The 16,503-nt window shown below is 45.0% G+C and overlaps 1 protein-coding gene across 4 annotated transcripts in view; it reads left to right on the top strand.

Moving 5' to 3' along the window:
* Nucleotides 1-16,503, top strand: part of LOC139996920 (uncharacterized) — a 268,251-nt gene that overhangs the window by 214,280 nt on the left and 37,468 nt on the right. For all 4 annotated transcript variants that reach the window (XR_011802448.1, XM_072021458.1, XM_072021459.1 and 1 more), the window contains 3 exons: nt 4,299-4,616; nt 8,210-8,507; nt 8,944-9,089. Coding sequence is in view for 3 of the 4 variants with exons in the window: in XM_072021458.1 (XP_071877559.1) it covers nt 4,299-4,616; nt 8,210-8,507; nt 8,944-9,089 (762 nt within the window). In the remaining variant the exon portion in view is untranslated. The remainder of the gene's footprint in view (nt 1-4,298; nt 4,617-8,209; nt 8,508-8,943; nt 9,090-16,503) is intronic.

The following is a 16,503-nucleotide window of genomic DNA, read 5'->3' on the forward strand; positions in this document are numbered from 1 at the left end:
AAAACCACCGACTCGTTTTGCTCCGTTTGGACTTCGTTAAACTTCCGTGGCGGATTGAACGCAGCAGGAGTTCTCGATCGAGAGAGCCAGGCGCGAACAGTTTCCCCATTTTCGAAGGGCTTTCGTCGTTTTTGCAGTTGAAGTACAGCGCGATCTTAATGGACGAACGTACGAACAAACGAACCAAGTAACAAAGAAGAGAAGAGAAGTTTCACAGCTCGCTGTCTTTCTCGGCGGTTGGCCAAAAAGTTTGCCAGTGACACGCCTGCGAAATACCAATGATTCGATGTTCCGATTTTCTCGAGACAGTTCGAGCAGTTGTTGAAACAAGGAGTCGAAACGAAATTCTACAAATCGTTCGAATCTTTTGTCCATACATTCCGTATAATACTCTGGGAAAACATCGAAGAACAACGATGTACGAGTAACAGGAGCGTATTTTGCAAAATGCGATCGCGACACTACACAAAGCAATAGGGGTATCGCGTATCGATTTAACTTTGGAAAATTCGGCGCGTGATCGACTGGGTCCCAGCTGCCAGAGGAAGATTCGTCTCGTCGGTTACAACCGACCGAAATTGTTTTTATTTTGATGGACATTTTAGCAGAAAACGCTGCACCATGGCGTATCGCTGTTAAATCGAATTAACCCCTGATGCGAAACACACAGGCAAACCTATATGTAAAAAAAAAAAAAAACACACAGTAAACAACGTAGAACAAGCGAGCGTGGCGATGCTCTTTTAGGTTCATCTCGCTCGCGTGATCTTTGTATTGACACGTTCGATGCCCATACGCATATCGGATGTACCATAATCGTAAACAACGAAAAAGTATCGTTTTTACCAAATTACGTCGAAACTACGACGCGCGTATAACAAGTCCTAGTGACCTCAAAGGCGATCGATTGTTGTGGTAATTAATAAGATCGACTGGATAACCGAACCGGCCGAATAGGAACCCGTTCACGTGCACTTAAATGGTGCGTAATGTAATTTCACGAAATTGTTCGCGTAATATCCCGGCTTTGAGCGCGATGATTTGCTGGGGAGAGCCAAATGCCTCGCTGGCTATAACCCTGGCCCGATATTAAATTGAACGCGCATCCGGGAAAGGAGAGAAGTAAACTGTGCGTCGATGCCGCTTAATCCCTTTGTGGAGTGTTAGCCGATGCGAATTCAGCATAATTCAAACTTAATTAAGTCACGTTCGTCCCAAAGCGAGTGAGAAATCCAGCCTGATGGTCCGTGGTGAATGAAACCGCGGAATTTATTTAAAGCCGATCGATTTGCCTCTGTCGCGACAAGAAATTTTCTAACGGCCGATATTTCCCTCTTTTTATTTGTGAAACTCCACGAGCCCCGTGTAGATACGTCGCGTCAAATCAGCCTGGTAAATAAATAAGGGGCATATGGTACATAAGATGCGGCGCAGAAAAACGTAGCGGCTTTAAACCTTGCCTCGTAGAACGAGCGGAATTTTTTCTTTTTACCATGCTATGATTCTCGCGTTTGCATATAGCGGTGCAAAGTGCACCGAAACTGTTTTTTCATAGAGCACCGTATCGCTCGAGTACGCTAAAAAATGTAGCTTTATACCCCGTGCAACTCGTAGTTTCGGACAGTACTTGGCAGCGTCGAAGAACATTATACGTTTTTTCGTATTACGTCGCGCCAAAAGCGTTTAAGCGATCCTCTCTTTTAACGTACACGCATACACACACATACGAGATAGTTGCTCCTGATGAATTACCATTTTAGATTTACGATTCGATAAACGGAAGAACATGAGAAAGCGTATAAAATCAAAACAACGTTCCTAGTGATTACCGCGATACAGATGAAACAATATATCATCCGGTGAATACAGTATATCAAGTGAAAAGTCGCATAAAAACGTCGAAACGAAGCGTGAAAAACATTAATCAAAGAGGCGAGAGCTTAGTTCAAATGAATTGTAGAAAGTCACACAGTGAATCTACCTACGACTCCCCCGTGCGATTTCGCTTTTACACCCTGACGCGGATTAACCTTTATCACGGTTTAATTCTATTCTCCCTACGATCACGCCACTTGCTGTTTTATTTTCCTACATATCTTAAATCCATTCTAGCGCAGCCGCTGTTTTTTTTTCTCTTTTTCTTTCCTTTTTTTTTTTTCTTTTTATAGCACGACGTAGAATACCATCGAATCAAATCCTAAACGGTAATAAACGAAATAATGAATCCTAAACATGTAGAAACCACGGTAAAGGGAAGCTCGATCGCCGGCATTTGCTTTTCTACGGGTAACATAACGCGTTCGATCGATATCGAAAACAACCTAACCCCGATCGACGGAAAAAAGGACAAATATGTGAAGAAAAAAAAACTCAAGGTCCAATGATCGATTGGACGAATGAAAACAGGCAGGATGTACACATCGGAGACCGAGATTTCCGCGCAGAAGAGGATAAGGCGTAAAAGGCGAGCAAGGTTAGTAAAGAAGGATCGTCGACGCGAAGAAACCAACAATTATCGGTTCGGTGTGGCGAAAACGCGACTTTCAAGAGGTCACGGCTAAAGAACGCGATGTTATCGGCGCATCTGCTCGACTGGCACCTTCTTTCTTCCTCTCTCCTTAACCAGCGTCTATGCGAGACGAGGTTTTCCAGAGAGAAGCAGCCAGCCAGCCAGCCAAGATCTCATAGACGCGTATCTAAATCACATCTCGCGGAAGAGTCGGCTACCGCTTTTTCCTGACGTTTCTTTCTCCTGCCCCCTCCTGCCCGCCGGTGCAACCTCTCGGTTCTCGGCCCTTTATCCCCATCCCCGACCATTCCTCTTTCGCTACGCTCCTCTTTTGCTCTTCCACCGTACTTTTTCTTCTTGCCTTATTTCTCTTCGTTCCTCCTCCACAGTCGGCTTCCTTTTTTGATCCCTGATCCTTCGGGGCGAGGACGCCGCGAGCAATTTGCGAGGATTCGAACGAAAAAGCTCGTTCCCCCGGTGGCGGTCCTCGTCGCTCTTTTGCTCGTCAGCCGGTCCAGATTCCGGCGCATACGGCTCAGTCTCGTTTCCACGAATTCCCGCGTCGAATTTGATCCCCGCCGATAGATGCAGAGATCTCGCGCGAATCCTGCCGCCTTTCCGCGTCTAGCAGCCTCCGCAGCTCGTCAGCGCGAACCCTCTGGCGAAAATTACTCGCTGCTCGTCGTGATGAACGGCGGATCGTTTTTCTCGGATTAGACTCGAGCTTTGCAACGTTGCCGCCGGATGAGAATAGCGATGGGTGGACTGTCCTAAGTAACGCGAGGCTGCTTTTAAACCAAAGCGAAGGGATAGTCACTCGATAAATGGTACTTGAAGCGAAGCTTTCTCTGCAGATATTAAATAAGAGAGAGCAGCGCGTCGCGGATTACGACGTTGACGATAGTACTCGGAAAGAAACATTATAAAATTTAGAAATCAAAGGATTTATAGGGATAAGCTTCGGGTTAAAAAATTGTATTTATTGGAAGAGAAATGAAGCTATAGGTTCTACATTGAAAAGCGTAAAAGTTTATTACAATGAATTTATGGCATGTTTCGAAGAATTTGATTTGTATATGATTGGTTTCGAGATGGCTTTTGTTGGTTTAATCAAATCACTGGACAATGGAATTACATACCTTGTTATTGGGCTTCTGTGGGATTAAAACTCACTTAACGTTAGTATTAATTCCCTACAAATTGAACGATACGTTTGGCCAATAGTTGGTATACAAGTAGTACGAGAGTGCTACACGAGCGTGTATTGCTCGTTCAAACGTAACTTTTATTGTGGAATATCCTATAAATTACAGCGGATTCGAGGGAAAATGTTGAACGTGGGAAAATATTCGTCGGTTCTCCGTCAGCCGGCAAAATTTTATGAAAACGGACGCGTAACTCGTTAGGCACTCGCCTTACCGAATCGAAATTCATTCTCGTGATTCGTGTCAGAAATAAAAGACACGATGATATATACCTTTGCGCGTTCCAACGTACGATTCCTCACGAATCTGCAATTTTATCGATATCCTGGGTGAAAAGCTGTTCCACGGACGATCGTTCCCCGAGTAAACCGTGCCGAACTGAGAATTAGCGAAAAAAACGAGCGGTTACGGAATCGCGTCGAACGAAATTTCCAATATACGCAACCGCGTATCGCAACGCATCAAACGTACAAAGAGAGCAAAATCGCAGAGTGCGAAACGACGGATGACGCGCGACCGATCGCGTCTGCACTCCCATCGGTCGTTCATATTTACGATGAAATCGGTTATTTTGCCGGTTTCAGTGGAGGAACTGGAATGCCTGGCCACCTGGAAGGAGGGCAGCAGCCGTTACCTGGTGGGCCGTTTACATCACGGACACGCGTCCAGTAACGAAGATCGATACCGATGCTTCGTCTACGAGAAGGCCGGCCAGACAGTGCAGAGTAATCTACACAGAGCTGCCATGGGCATAGGAGCCATGGATCACGATGTCGGTTTACAGAGTGGACCGGTGCCCGAGGGTGCGGCCGAGATCTACCGGGTGGCACAGAGCGGTGACGCCACTTGCAACGGTCTGTTCAGCCCTATGGAAGGATCTCGAACCATGACTCTCATGAAAGGTACGTGGATTTCCGAATACAATTGATTTTCAAGAGAGATCTTTCCTTCAAATAAATTGTCTCGAGTGAATTTAGCTGCACGATAAAAATAGATAATTCTTTAGGTAATTCGTCTTTGAGTATTTGGAGGAGAAGGAGAAACGTTCGTTACAGATGATGTTTACTTGCGTGAAAGAATTACACGAAGAAGCGTATTTTCCCAAGTTGTATTCAGAGTTTAACGATTAGATCAAATTTGGCGTCGAGGCAAACGAGTACGGCGGGAATAAGGTCAAGTTGTGAAATACACGAGAGAGCTCGGGAGAAAAGAAGGAAAACCTGTATCGTCGGAGGAGGAATCACGGTCTAAAAAATTTAGCTCTCTCGCAGTGTCATTAACGGGTCGTGTCAAAATGGCGGATCCATAGCGCGAAGAAGGAATATTTACACGCTACTCCACTTCCTCGGTACGGTCCTCTCCTTTCTTCGGCCCTTGCGCGAGCGCGCGCCACCGAACTTTTCCTCTTTTTTCTCTCTCTCTCTTTTTTCCCTCTTTTTTCTTCGGCTTGCACTTTCTTCTTCAAGAGTTTGCTAGCCCGTATCTTACTGCGTACAGTTTCACGGCAAACTTCGTTAACGGATTTCACTTGAGTAGATTTGTAGAGTCTTTCGCTTTAAGCGGCGCCCCGCAGCCTCGTCGCGGCGTGGGCGCGCCACTTTCTTCCCCGAATCGTTTTTAGTCGAGCGAGAGTCGCCGACGCGCGGATAAAACTGTCGGTCGAAGGAATGGCGAAGGTAGATGCCGGCAAACGGTCAAGACAAGGGGGTTTGCTGCTCGCATCCAAGCGCGCCACACAGCGTCGGTTCGCTGCTTGTAAGCACCCGTGTCGTTAATATCTCGATTCTTCTTGTGGAAACGGCACCGGAGAAATAGGAAGGGAGCGACGCCAAGAAACAGTCCGGAAAATGGATTAACATTAAATCTTTTCCTCTCTTTCTTCTTTCTGCTTGGTTTCCCTCGCGGCTGTTCTCTCTCTCTCTCCCTACTCTCCCTCAAACCTGTTCCTTTTCCTTTTCGACCTGCTTCTCTCCCTATTCCTTCCTCTCTCTTCCTCTTTCTCTAGCCGTCGTTGAGTAGCTCTAACTGCACCCACAGGCCGACTCGAAAGTTTGTTCAATTAGCCTGGACTCTTCCGCAGAGTCAATACCCCGGGAAAATTACTCGGCTGCGTTTTCATAACTGCTCGAAGCGTGCGGTTTAACCAGCGAAAGGGAACTTAGCTAGCCGAGGCCGTAGACCAAGTCCGAGACAGGGAGAGATGTCTTGAAACATGGAGGAGAAGAGCCTCCGAACCGTGTTCCATGCCACGAGGCCCTTCCCGAATAGGCAATTACGTCGGCGAACCTCTGCTCGTTAATCGAACGGACGTGCTCCGAAATTTCCGGTGGTAAGCTACTACGTTCGATAATATTTGGACAGAATCGACTGGACAAATAAAATCACCTGATCGGTGTGCTGTCACACGAGACAACCATCATATCCCTTCTCTGATTTCATATTGTTCTAACCTAATGAAATTAGAGGAAATTGGAAAGAGGCGCAACAACCAGCAGTTATACGTGGAAACTTTCAACGTATACCGATTAACGGCGAGATTTCTGAGATTTTACAAACTATAATTACCGATTTCGTTAAAAGTTGGAAGGGAGTGAAGTTAGTTGCGAGCTCGGCGCGTCACTTCGCTTCGTTATTGACGAGCTGAAACTTCCACGTAGCTCGGAACATAAATATTAGAAATCAATCGCGACATCGGCGGATCTCTTTCAACGTTCTGGGCTGAATCGTTTGCAGTCAGCCCGATACGACGGAGTTACAAATTCAACTTTCCGTCAGATTTTTATCGGTGTCGTTAAAATGCAGATTGGCAATACACGACGGGGAACGGGAAAAATAACGGAAAGGGTCGACGCGGACGGGGGATGATGCTAGGGTGGTGAAAAAGGTACGTGCGAAATCGAAGAGAGAGAGAGAGAGAGAGACGGATTCACGGAGAGTGAAAGAGAACCGAGGAGGGGAAAGGCGGCGCACGGCTTGATACCACGAAAAGATAAAGGACGACAGCAAGTAAAACAAGGGAAATGCCATTCGATTTTTACGATCGCGGAATTTGTATCTCGCTCGTCCGCGTCGTGGACTTATCGAGGGAGCCGCTGAATTATTTCCATTCTTTTCCAGGCTGTGCAACAATGCTTTTACGTGCCATAAAACTGGCCGAACGTACACTCTGTCAATCCTCCATTCGCGAACCTTACCCCACGCTTCTTTCCTTATCATACTATTCCTTCGGTATTTCTCCTTTGAACTTGCCTCCCATCTCTTTCTTCGGATATTCCCATCTTCGTCGTATTTTCCCATCCTTTTTCCCTATACTTTTTATATCGTGCCTTTTACCCTTCCGTCGTTACAGCCCGGCCATTCTCTTTTTTTCCCTTCTTCGTGTCCCATTCTGGCATCGCATTCTCCGTGCTTCGTGATGTCCTCTCTTTGTCTCTTCCTATCTCGCTTCATCCCTGGCTCTCTTCCGTTCCGCTTGCTCCTTTTTCATCCATCTACCAGCCTATAGACCGCGTTCCTCTTGTTCCTTTTTCTCGTTGCTCGTGCTCACTCCCTCTTTGTTGTCCATTTTCCTGCGTCAACCTTTTCCCCTCTACCCAACACCGTCGAAGTGGCTCCTTCTCACGTCCGGATTTTACACCCCCGAGCCAGAAGTGGAACACGTTGGTAAGTTTCGAGAGAGAGAGAGAGAGAGGTGGTAGGGGAGGGGGGAGAAAGAGAGAGGCAGGAGACGAAACGCGAATAGAAGGAGAACAGATGAGTGAGAGGGAGAAAGTGGGGAAGGGGTAGCTGTAGTGGACCGGCGAGATACTCGAACGATTCTGTTTCGCTATCGAATACCTGCGTCGACGTTTTACCGGCTGTCGTTTCGTAACGTCGAGGACTTTATGAGCCAGTGTGAGCTGACTGCGAAATTTTCGGAGATCGCCTCCTCCTGTTCGTCTCTTTCGTTCTTCTTCGTCGATCTCCTCTTATTCCCGCTCGCTTAATTCTCGATCTCGTTGAAATGGTCGACGATTCTCGTCGATCGATGAGAGAATGCAAATGTCTGGATCGAACTACGGAAACTACGTTCATCTAAAGAGTACGGGATGCGTCTCTTGTCGGTTGAATATTATCGCGATAATTCCGTTCTTACGGCTGTTAGACTTCGTCTCTCGACGGCGCTCGGCGCGCGATCGTCGACTACGATTAAATAGAATTAAAGCAACGATTCCAAGGTCGAGTCGATTACGCTCAAAGTGTGGGGTGGTTGGCCCCGTGCCACTCTCGAATATTCTCCATCGAGTCGGCGGAAACGAACCGTTTAAGCGACGCGGATAAAAACGAGAGGCAAACGAACGAACAATCAGATATCGCAAAGTCCGTATTCTAAATACGTTTTAAAACGAAAGGAGCTGTTCCGTTTAACGCCGGTGGGGAAGTTCAAAGAGCGGGAGGGCAACTCGTGGCAACAGTCCAATCAGCATTAAATAAATTGGTTTCCGTACGCTTTCAGTCTCGCCACCCGGCCAGTGCCGATTTCCCAATTGGTTAACCGGCCACTCCAGCGGCGGACTGACCTGGCACACCCTCGACCTGACCAGATCTTACACGTTCCATCCTCGGAACGCTTCCCTGCACGTAACCAGATCGAATAGCAGTTCCTCGAGATTCGAAAACGGTCCCTTAGACGGACAATACGTTCCAGGTCAAGAAGATCAGGACGTAAAGATCTTATGCAACAGCATCAAACAGTCTAGCGCTGCTCAAGCGATGACGATGACTATGTTGGTGGCGCATTTCACCGTCGGTTGGTGAGTATAAACCGCTTTGGATCGCTAGTACAAAGTTTGTCTATTCTTGCACGTTTGTTTTGTCGTTTGTATGCCACGAGCGGTAAAAAAAAAAAAAAGAAAAGAAAAAAACATTGGAAAAATTTTCATCTTTCTGTAAAGGAAAAAGAAAAAAAGAAAAGAAAGCTAAGGACGCGAACGATAAAAAGGGAAAAAGTTCGAGTCTCCGAATGCAGAAACGGAGAGGAAAAGAGAAAAAGAGCAAAGAACTCTGCCGATAAAAGGAAAAAAGAATACAGTGTTTTGAGAAACGGGTTGTGCCGGACGCGCGCTACAATCGCGGTACCATTGTCAGAGTAAACAGTCCTGTTATTGTTCGCGTGGCGAAACGTTTTACCAGTCTTTTACAGGGCAAAAGGAATGTGCGGTTTTTATTCGGTATTCTTCCTGTTTTCAGTCGGAGCGGTTTCATGTGCATGACGTTCTACCGAAGGGACGGTCACGTGATAGAAGTGCAAACCGGAAGCGCCGTTTCAAGGCCGGAAGAAGCTTGCAGCACGCCCCATTTTCAACAGCACAACATACCCTTCCTCACCTTAGTCAGTAAGTACGATAGCGCGTTGTCTCGATATCGTTCTTTTATCCCGTTGATTCGTTTCGAATTCGGGTCTGACCACATCTCTCCTTTTCTACTTGGAGAACGCCGTCGTGTCGTTTGTGATCGATCTATGCTTCGTAAGCGATTCGAATTACGTCAATGGAGGTGGAAGGTTATATCTTATAGATTGTGAAAAAGTACATTGCTCGAAACGATTACGTTGGCAGTCCTATTTGTCTAAACTTCATTTACCGGTACGAAATCTTGGCGATTGAATCCAGTTATCCGAATGCGAACTTCTGTTATACGAGAACGAAAAATGGTAGAAAATGGGAAAAGTCGTCTAAAGTCCAATTGTATGATCCGTTTGTGCTTCGATGAGTACAGTCGATCGAAATGGAACGTGTCGCTTGCAATCTCACGATTTTGTGTCACTTTGATTTTGATACCTGTTCCTTACGTTCGCACGTTTCGTTTTAATCATTGCCTTAAAATAAATCTTTGTCGCAGTTTCATTCGAACACCACGACGATATATATATATATTTTCTACGTTTCTGTTCATTTTGTTCGTGCGATAAAGCCACTCGTGGCAACTTTAGTTACTCCTTATTGTTTTAAACAGTGTAATTACGATTCGTAATTGTGAAATGTAAAAGGCGATCGTCGAATACAGTTTCTCTCGGCTTGAGTCGGTCGTTAGGTCGTTTTGCTGCGGTGCCGTGACGGTAATATCGGGCTCTAGCGAGAGGCAAAAGTTCGATCGCTCTCGAAAGAGTAGGTTGGCCGGTTACGCTCGATTTGCGTGACCCTTGAATTTTATTAGCTCCGTAGAAGAGGGGCAGAGTCCGAAAAGAGAGAAATATCAAGCAAGAAAAAAGGAATGTTGGCTGCCGGAAACTGCCTCCGATGCCGATAAACCCCGGAGAACTCGAGCTACGTGGAAAAGTTTCTGGTAGTGCGCGGCTAGAGGATTTAGTGCGGTAGCATTGTTGCCCCTGCTTGGAAAAGCAGGCCGGTGGTGTGAGGCTTGACCGATACCTTTTGTAATTTTCGATCGATTTAGATCGAGAATGTTTCTACGTTTTATTGGCAGAAGGAACCATGTAGCGATGGAATTAACTCTCGATACCTTTCGAACAACGTTTGGATAACTCGGAACCCAATCTTGAGAAGCTTTCTGAGAAAAGAGTGTTGTGCAGTTTGTTTTCTGGTCAAATAGCCCAATTATTATTATTATTTACTTTCCTATGCGTAGAAAAAACAACGTTTTTTGAGAGATTCCGTAATTATCAATTGAGAAACAAAACTCCAACGCGATCTACTCGAAGCTCCACGATTATTGTTCTATACGTGCGTGTGTAGTAATTCGTGATATCGCGTAACATGGTATCATAGTACCATTTTGTATTTGTTGTCAGACTCGACAATTTTGTAATTTTTTATATGTATACATTCAAAACCCATTATTTTATAAAATGCCACACGATTGTTCTGAAGTTTCTCGTTAACGTTCTAACAACATTGCGAAAAAAGATATGGTTTTCGTTCGATCCTTGCTCGAGGATATTGCTAAAAGTTAAGAGCTCGGTTGATCGAACGAAAAGGAGAAAAACGGATGGAGAAATAGGGCAGCGGTAGCCTCGGCGATTTGTCAAAATCCCATGAACGACTTCTAAGTTATATACCTATGGTTTGGTCGGGACGGCTACCTCTATAGTTCCTTCGACCGATCGGAATGTAGGCGAGTGTGAGCGTACTCCGACACATACGGTAACACGACGATGTATAGCAGTCGGTGCACGCGTGTATGGCTATGTTATGCAACGGGTGGTAAACGAATCTTCCTGGAGAAATTCAATTTTGTAGGGAGCTGGTGAAGCGCGTCACGAAAATCGTTGAAACCGCACAAATATTTTGTTTCATCGTTTCGACGATGGTTCGTGTGGTTTGGTTTGGTGGCTCTGTTTGCCGATCACCTCTTTCTTCATTTGTTTTTTGTTTCTGCATTTGTTGCCAGTTCGAGGTGTATCGTGACCACAGGCCGGGGGTTATTCTTTTTTAATCGAACCGTTGCGGTTTCGCCCTTTTGATTCTCGTGTCAAAAGCGCTTTATCCGTCGATCTTTTTGCATCGTAAAAACGTGTCAGAATCTTCATTGATCCGTAAGTACGTCGCGCAACGTGTTTCACGAACGACGTTCACATTTAGGATAATTCCCGCTTTAAAATTCATAAATTGGCCGTTAATAAATTACCGTAACGAATAAACGACGCGAAGATGTTTTGTGCGAGCCATTCGAATATCGAGACGATAAAGAACAGGAGAATCCTTTTTCCTACGTACAATGCGTCTTAACTATTCTCTGGTACACTTATGTATCACTTTCTATTTTCCCTCGTTCGATATCCCGATGAAAACTTTTCGTTTTCTACGGATCCGCGTCTCCTGTCCTGTGAAATATTCTTTGAAAATTTTCAAAGAAAATATCCCACGTAGCCGGTTCATTCGCGTAGCTTGCCATCTACAAGTGCAGCTGATACGAATGCAAGCTGCGATATACGTTTGGTTGGTCACAACGAAATATCCTAGCCCTGCGACGATCCACCTTTCCGAACTAGCTTCCCTTATCCCAACACCTTCTTCGTCCTACACCTTTCTCTCCTCTTTTCGTTCGTAGTCTCCTCTTCGCCGCAACTTACACATCTTCGGGGAATGCTCGGTTCCCCGAAGGGTCGGGTTTGTAATCCCGTGGGAGTTATTGGATTCGGTTTGATCCAGTATTCGTTCGCTCTACCTCCCTATTCGATCTCCTCGCCTTCCTCTAACGTCTGGCCAGCTTCGATTCCGAGAAAGCACGCTTCCAATTCTCTTCTTTCTTTTCTTTTTTTTTTCTTTTCTTATTTTTTTAACGAGATCCGTGTTACTAAAGCTAATTAATCGCAAAGTCCCACGAACAGCATTACTTAGCTTCGAAACGCGTATTGAGAACTGCTTCCTCCGACGTAACTTCGCGGTAAGGTGAGACGAATTCGTCGAAACCGATGAAAATTCAAAAACCCACGGTTCGCGGTCAAAGTTTCGTCGCGGTTTTACGACGCTGTCAGATGATAAAATTATAATCGTCCGAAATTTGAAGAGAAAGTTTGCGGCCGGGTTCGAATCGATCAAGCGGAGTCCGAGTTTCAACTTGTACGAAGGATCAAGAAGTTTCGCCAAGTAATTCGCTGGAGTTTCTGTCCAGAGATTCCGGACCGACCAAAAATTCGTTGCCCGTAACCGCGTCCGTGGGTACGTGTAGCGCGCGATAGATCATTCGTTTCACAGGGAAAATGCTTTCCCAGAACTGTTCCCGTTCCTCCTCCTGTAGCCATAAGCTATACAATATCCGCCGGTGCAATAAAGTGGACCATCCACCAGCCATTCATCTTTTTTCGTAGCTCGCAAGCTTCCTTTCGCTTTCTTCTTCCTTCGCCTGCTGTTCCACCTCTTTTCTTCCATCTCTCTTTCTTCAGCTCGTTTTCCTCCTCGTCCAAAGTTTTACGAGCAGCCGCGTAGAAACGCGGCCAACGACACTGGTATTCCGTCGACGGCGATGAATTACACCTTCGGAAAAAGAAGGTTTCGTGGATTCGGCCGGCTCAACGAGAACTTACGCGTTTCGGTTCTCTTGTGTGGGCAGGAGTTTAAGATTAGTCGCGAATTTGTCGTTACGAATAACGGTAAACGTACGAGGAGGACGATTTACCGCAATAATCGTCTTTATCGTGTACTCACTGGCTTATAGTTTTTTATGTCCTGTTCATCAGGTTGATTACGTGACGCGAAATTGCGCGGATTATGGCGTCGAGATTTCTACGATCGAAAGTTTCTACGAGGATAAACGTAGAAGGTAGGAACGATTGAGTAGAAAAATATCGTTTAACTGTATATATCTGTAGAGGAATTTTATTTGGTAGATTAAACGGTGTATTTATATATGGAAGCCGGAAATGTTCGATTTATGAATGTTTCGAAGGTAGAATGTGGAAATGGGATTTGTTCGCGATGTAAGTCGGAAAGAACAGCGAAAAGCAATTTGATGAAAACAAGTTGCTGGAATTCGTAAATAGAACGATTTGCATTTTAACTTGAAACAAAGTGTCTCGACTATGGTCCGTGTTCTCGCGGATAACTCGATTGAAATAGAAATTCGCCCACCTTTCCACTTATCCGGCGTAACAGAGTTGTTTATTCTTGGCGCGCGAAACAGCTTCGACGCGTAAATAATTAGGGCAATTTGCGGGTCGATTTTGTTTCGCCCGGCGAGACAAGGGGTCTTAATGGCTGGTGCAGAGACGCGGGGCAATCACGAAATTCCATTTTGAAGTTAGATTGATAGGGATCCACTAAGCGTAATAAGAGGCGGCAGAGAATTCCTGCGGGATGGCTCGAAGTTGTAAGAGGTCCGAAAGCAAAATCATCAACTGGATGAGTGAAACGATTGTAAGCGGCGGCGATGGTGTAAGTGCACTCACGACATCGGATATAACGAGCACGAATCCGGCCAATTCGAAGTTACACGAGGGTAAGAAGCAAAGTCTGGAATTGATCGTGAGTGAGTGGAATAGAACCGGAGAGAAATGAATCCCTTGGGAAGCGTAATGTTCTTCGAGAGCGAGCCCATTTCGCTTCGTGCTCGTACTCCAATAAAAAAATGCCCCTTAATGAAGAATAAAGCGAAACAATTTGAAAAGATAGAAGGGCCGTGAGTAACGATAAATATATTCGACGTGGAACGTGAACGATGCGGCCATTAACGCATTGCGTACACCGTTTCTCGAACATGCCAGCAAAGTAATCCACACGAAGAGTATATATGTTTACTCTTCTTCAGTTTCATAGATTTCCTCTTTTTATTTTATTATTTTTTTCTTTTCTGTTTTTTCTTTCTTTTTTTTATTTCTTTTTTCTCTCTCTCTCTCTCTGAAGCAGCTAACACGTCGAGTAACGATGGAATCGAACGATTGTTTAAAATGTTGGCGCGTGTATTACATAACTGCGGGAAGAACAACGGCAAAAGGAATGGAAGAATATCGGGGTCGCAGCGTCTAACGAGCTCGAATCCCCAAGCAATTAAGTTTTCACGGAGTGGTAACGTTGTCTTCGCTTTCTTCAGAGATACGAGGTATCCTGGAATTTATAGAGCCGATTCCAGACACCAAGAAAATTAAACAAATTGATGTAGGAAAGTTGAGGTTTATTTCTCAAGTTAGAAATTATTTAATTATTGAAATACCTGCGCGCGTACAAACCCGATTTCAAGTTGCTTTTCGAACGTGGAACCAAAGAGGCAAATAATAAATTCTGACAGCTACTATTTTGATAGATACTACTATCTATAGATTAAATCACGAACGGATTGAAACGTTCGTTCTTGAACATTGTGTTCTAATTTGATGGAAACGCGAGATATAAATTTACTTTATCGACAACCGATCCTGATTAATATATCTAATTGTACGTATATGTAAACTTTAGAAAAACACTGATTTAGAGGTTTACATTTGTCTCAATGTTCGTGTTTCCCGTGAAACGTATAAAAATGCACGGCTGACTGTCACGAATTCGTGGAAATATCCGCATAAAAAAGGGCGTCGGTCAACAACAAAGCCGGACTGTAACGAGGAGGAAAGGGCAGCAGCGGTCGACGCGCAAATCAAATTCGCTGCAGGTGGTTCGACCGAGTCGCAGCTGAATTTGTCACTCGCAGGCTCCGCGGTTTTTTGTTTAATTGATTTATGGTACCACACGGTGATGTAAAAAATCGCCGTGACGGGCGTACGCGTGTCGCGACGATACGCACCGCGGTGCCATTATAAATCGCTTGTCCCTGACGTCATTATCCGCGGTCGGTTCAAAGGTGTTCCAGATTCGGATTACGTTCTCGGACGTTCGAGTACGATTGAAATTCTAGCGATTTCGAATTTACCGTGTTAAACGTTTGATCGATAATACAGAAACGTAGAAATTTGTATATAAATTGAGTACAACAGCGGTTGGAAATTGTTGGAGAGCGATACGTACGGAATCGATGGAAATATAGGTCACCGTGATAGTAGTCGAGTTCTTATTTCACTCGTGTAAATCATGAAATTACCATAACGTTTGAAATTACGATCGGTCAGCCAGCTCGAACTCTGCATTGCCTTTATTAATTCGTTGTTTAGAGATCGAAGAGTTCACGGTGCGAACTATAAACCATTTTGATCGCTGGCGTACTATTTACAACGCTCATTGAGCGTTAGGTTTCACGAAAAACCGTAATAGCCGTCGAAAGTTAGCGGCGGCACGGTGTTAACCGTCAACGATATCTCTTCATCGGGGTCTCGGTCTCGCTCTTTCGACGAGCAGCGGCACGAAACGCGATCGAAATTTCGCGTGTTTGCAGATCGGCTCGGGGAATGGCTGCCATTTTTCAGGCGAAAACTTGGCCGCCCTTTCCACGTCGGCGTGACTCTTTGAAATTTACAAGTCGACGTCGAATTGGCTAATACGCCAGGCGCCTTTCAGCTATTTTATCCGCTCGATGATCGAAATAAATCTCAACGGTTATGTTTCCATGCTTGAAACAAAACGGCGTAAGCGACCGTTGTATAACTCGGATGGATGTAATATCGGGACGAGTGGATCGAGCGGGAAAATTCCTTTTGTCGCGGTGTAAACACGTCCTGATTAAAATGTAGTTAAACGTCAATTATGGAGATATCGGTGGAGGCGATAGGACCGTGGAAAACAAACGAAAAAGAAAAAACAGAGATACGAAGGACAGAGGAAAGGGAGTATAGTAGTAGGGTGGGTAACGATAGAGAGAAAAAGAGTGTTTGAAAGTTGAACACGGCTGGCTAGTTAAGCGGCGCAACGGCGGTCAACCGTTGAATATATTATATTTTTAAATCATCGACACGCTGACTGCTTCCGTGCGCTGGCAGAAACATGGCCGCGTGTCTAGATACCCGTGTTGGAACGTGTTGTAACTACACGCGAAATCTATGTGACGTGTCCCTGTATACAGGGTGTTCCATATTAATTTCTAACCGGATATATCTGGGAAAATTGTATAGACCGAAAAAGCTAAACGCCTACGGACTAAAACTGGCCGAGCAGAAAATTCGTGGATAAAACTTGATACGTACACGTGCCAACAATATTTCGAGCTTAACGTTATTCTTTGCAACGAAACCCGTACTTTTTCCTTGTTTATATCCCTTTAATGTCTTTAACGAAAGAAAGAGATGAAACGAATTTGATCAAGCTGACGATTAAAGGAATTGTTTGACGAAAAAAAAAAAAAAAAAAAGAAAAAGAAGAAAAAAGAAAAAAATGAACATTGTATGTAGTAATTGGCGCTATCGATGGACGAACGATCGACCAATCGCAA

This window comes from Bombus fervidus, chromosome 19 (genome assembly GCF_041682495.2).
Source record: "Bombus fervidus isolate BK054 chromosome 19, iyBomFerv1, whole genome shotgun sequence".
NCBI classification, from domain to species: domain Eukaryota; kingdom Metazoa; phylum Arthropoda; class Insecta; order Hymenoptera; family Apidae; genus Bombus; species Bombus fervidus.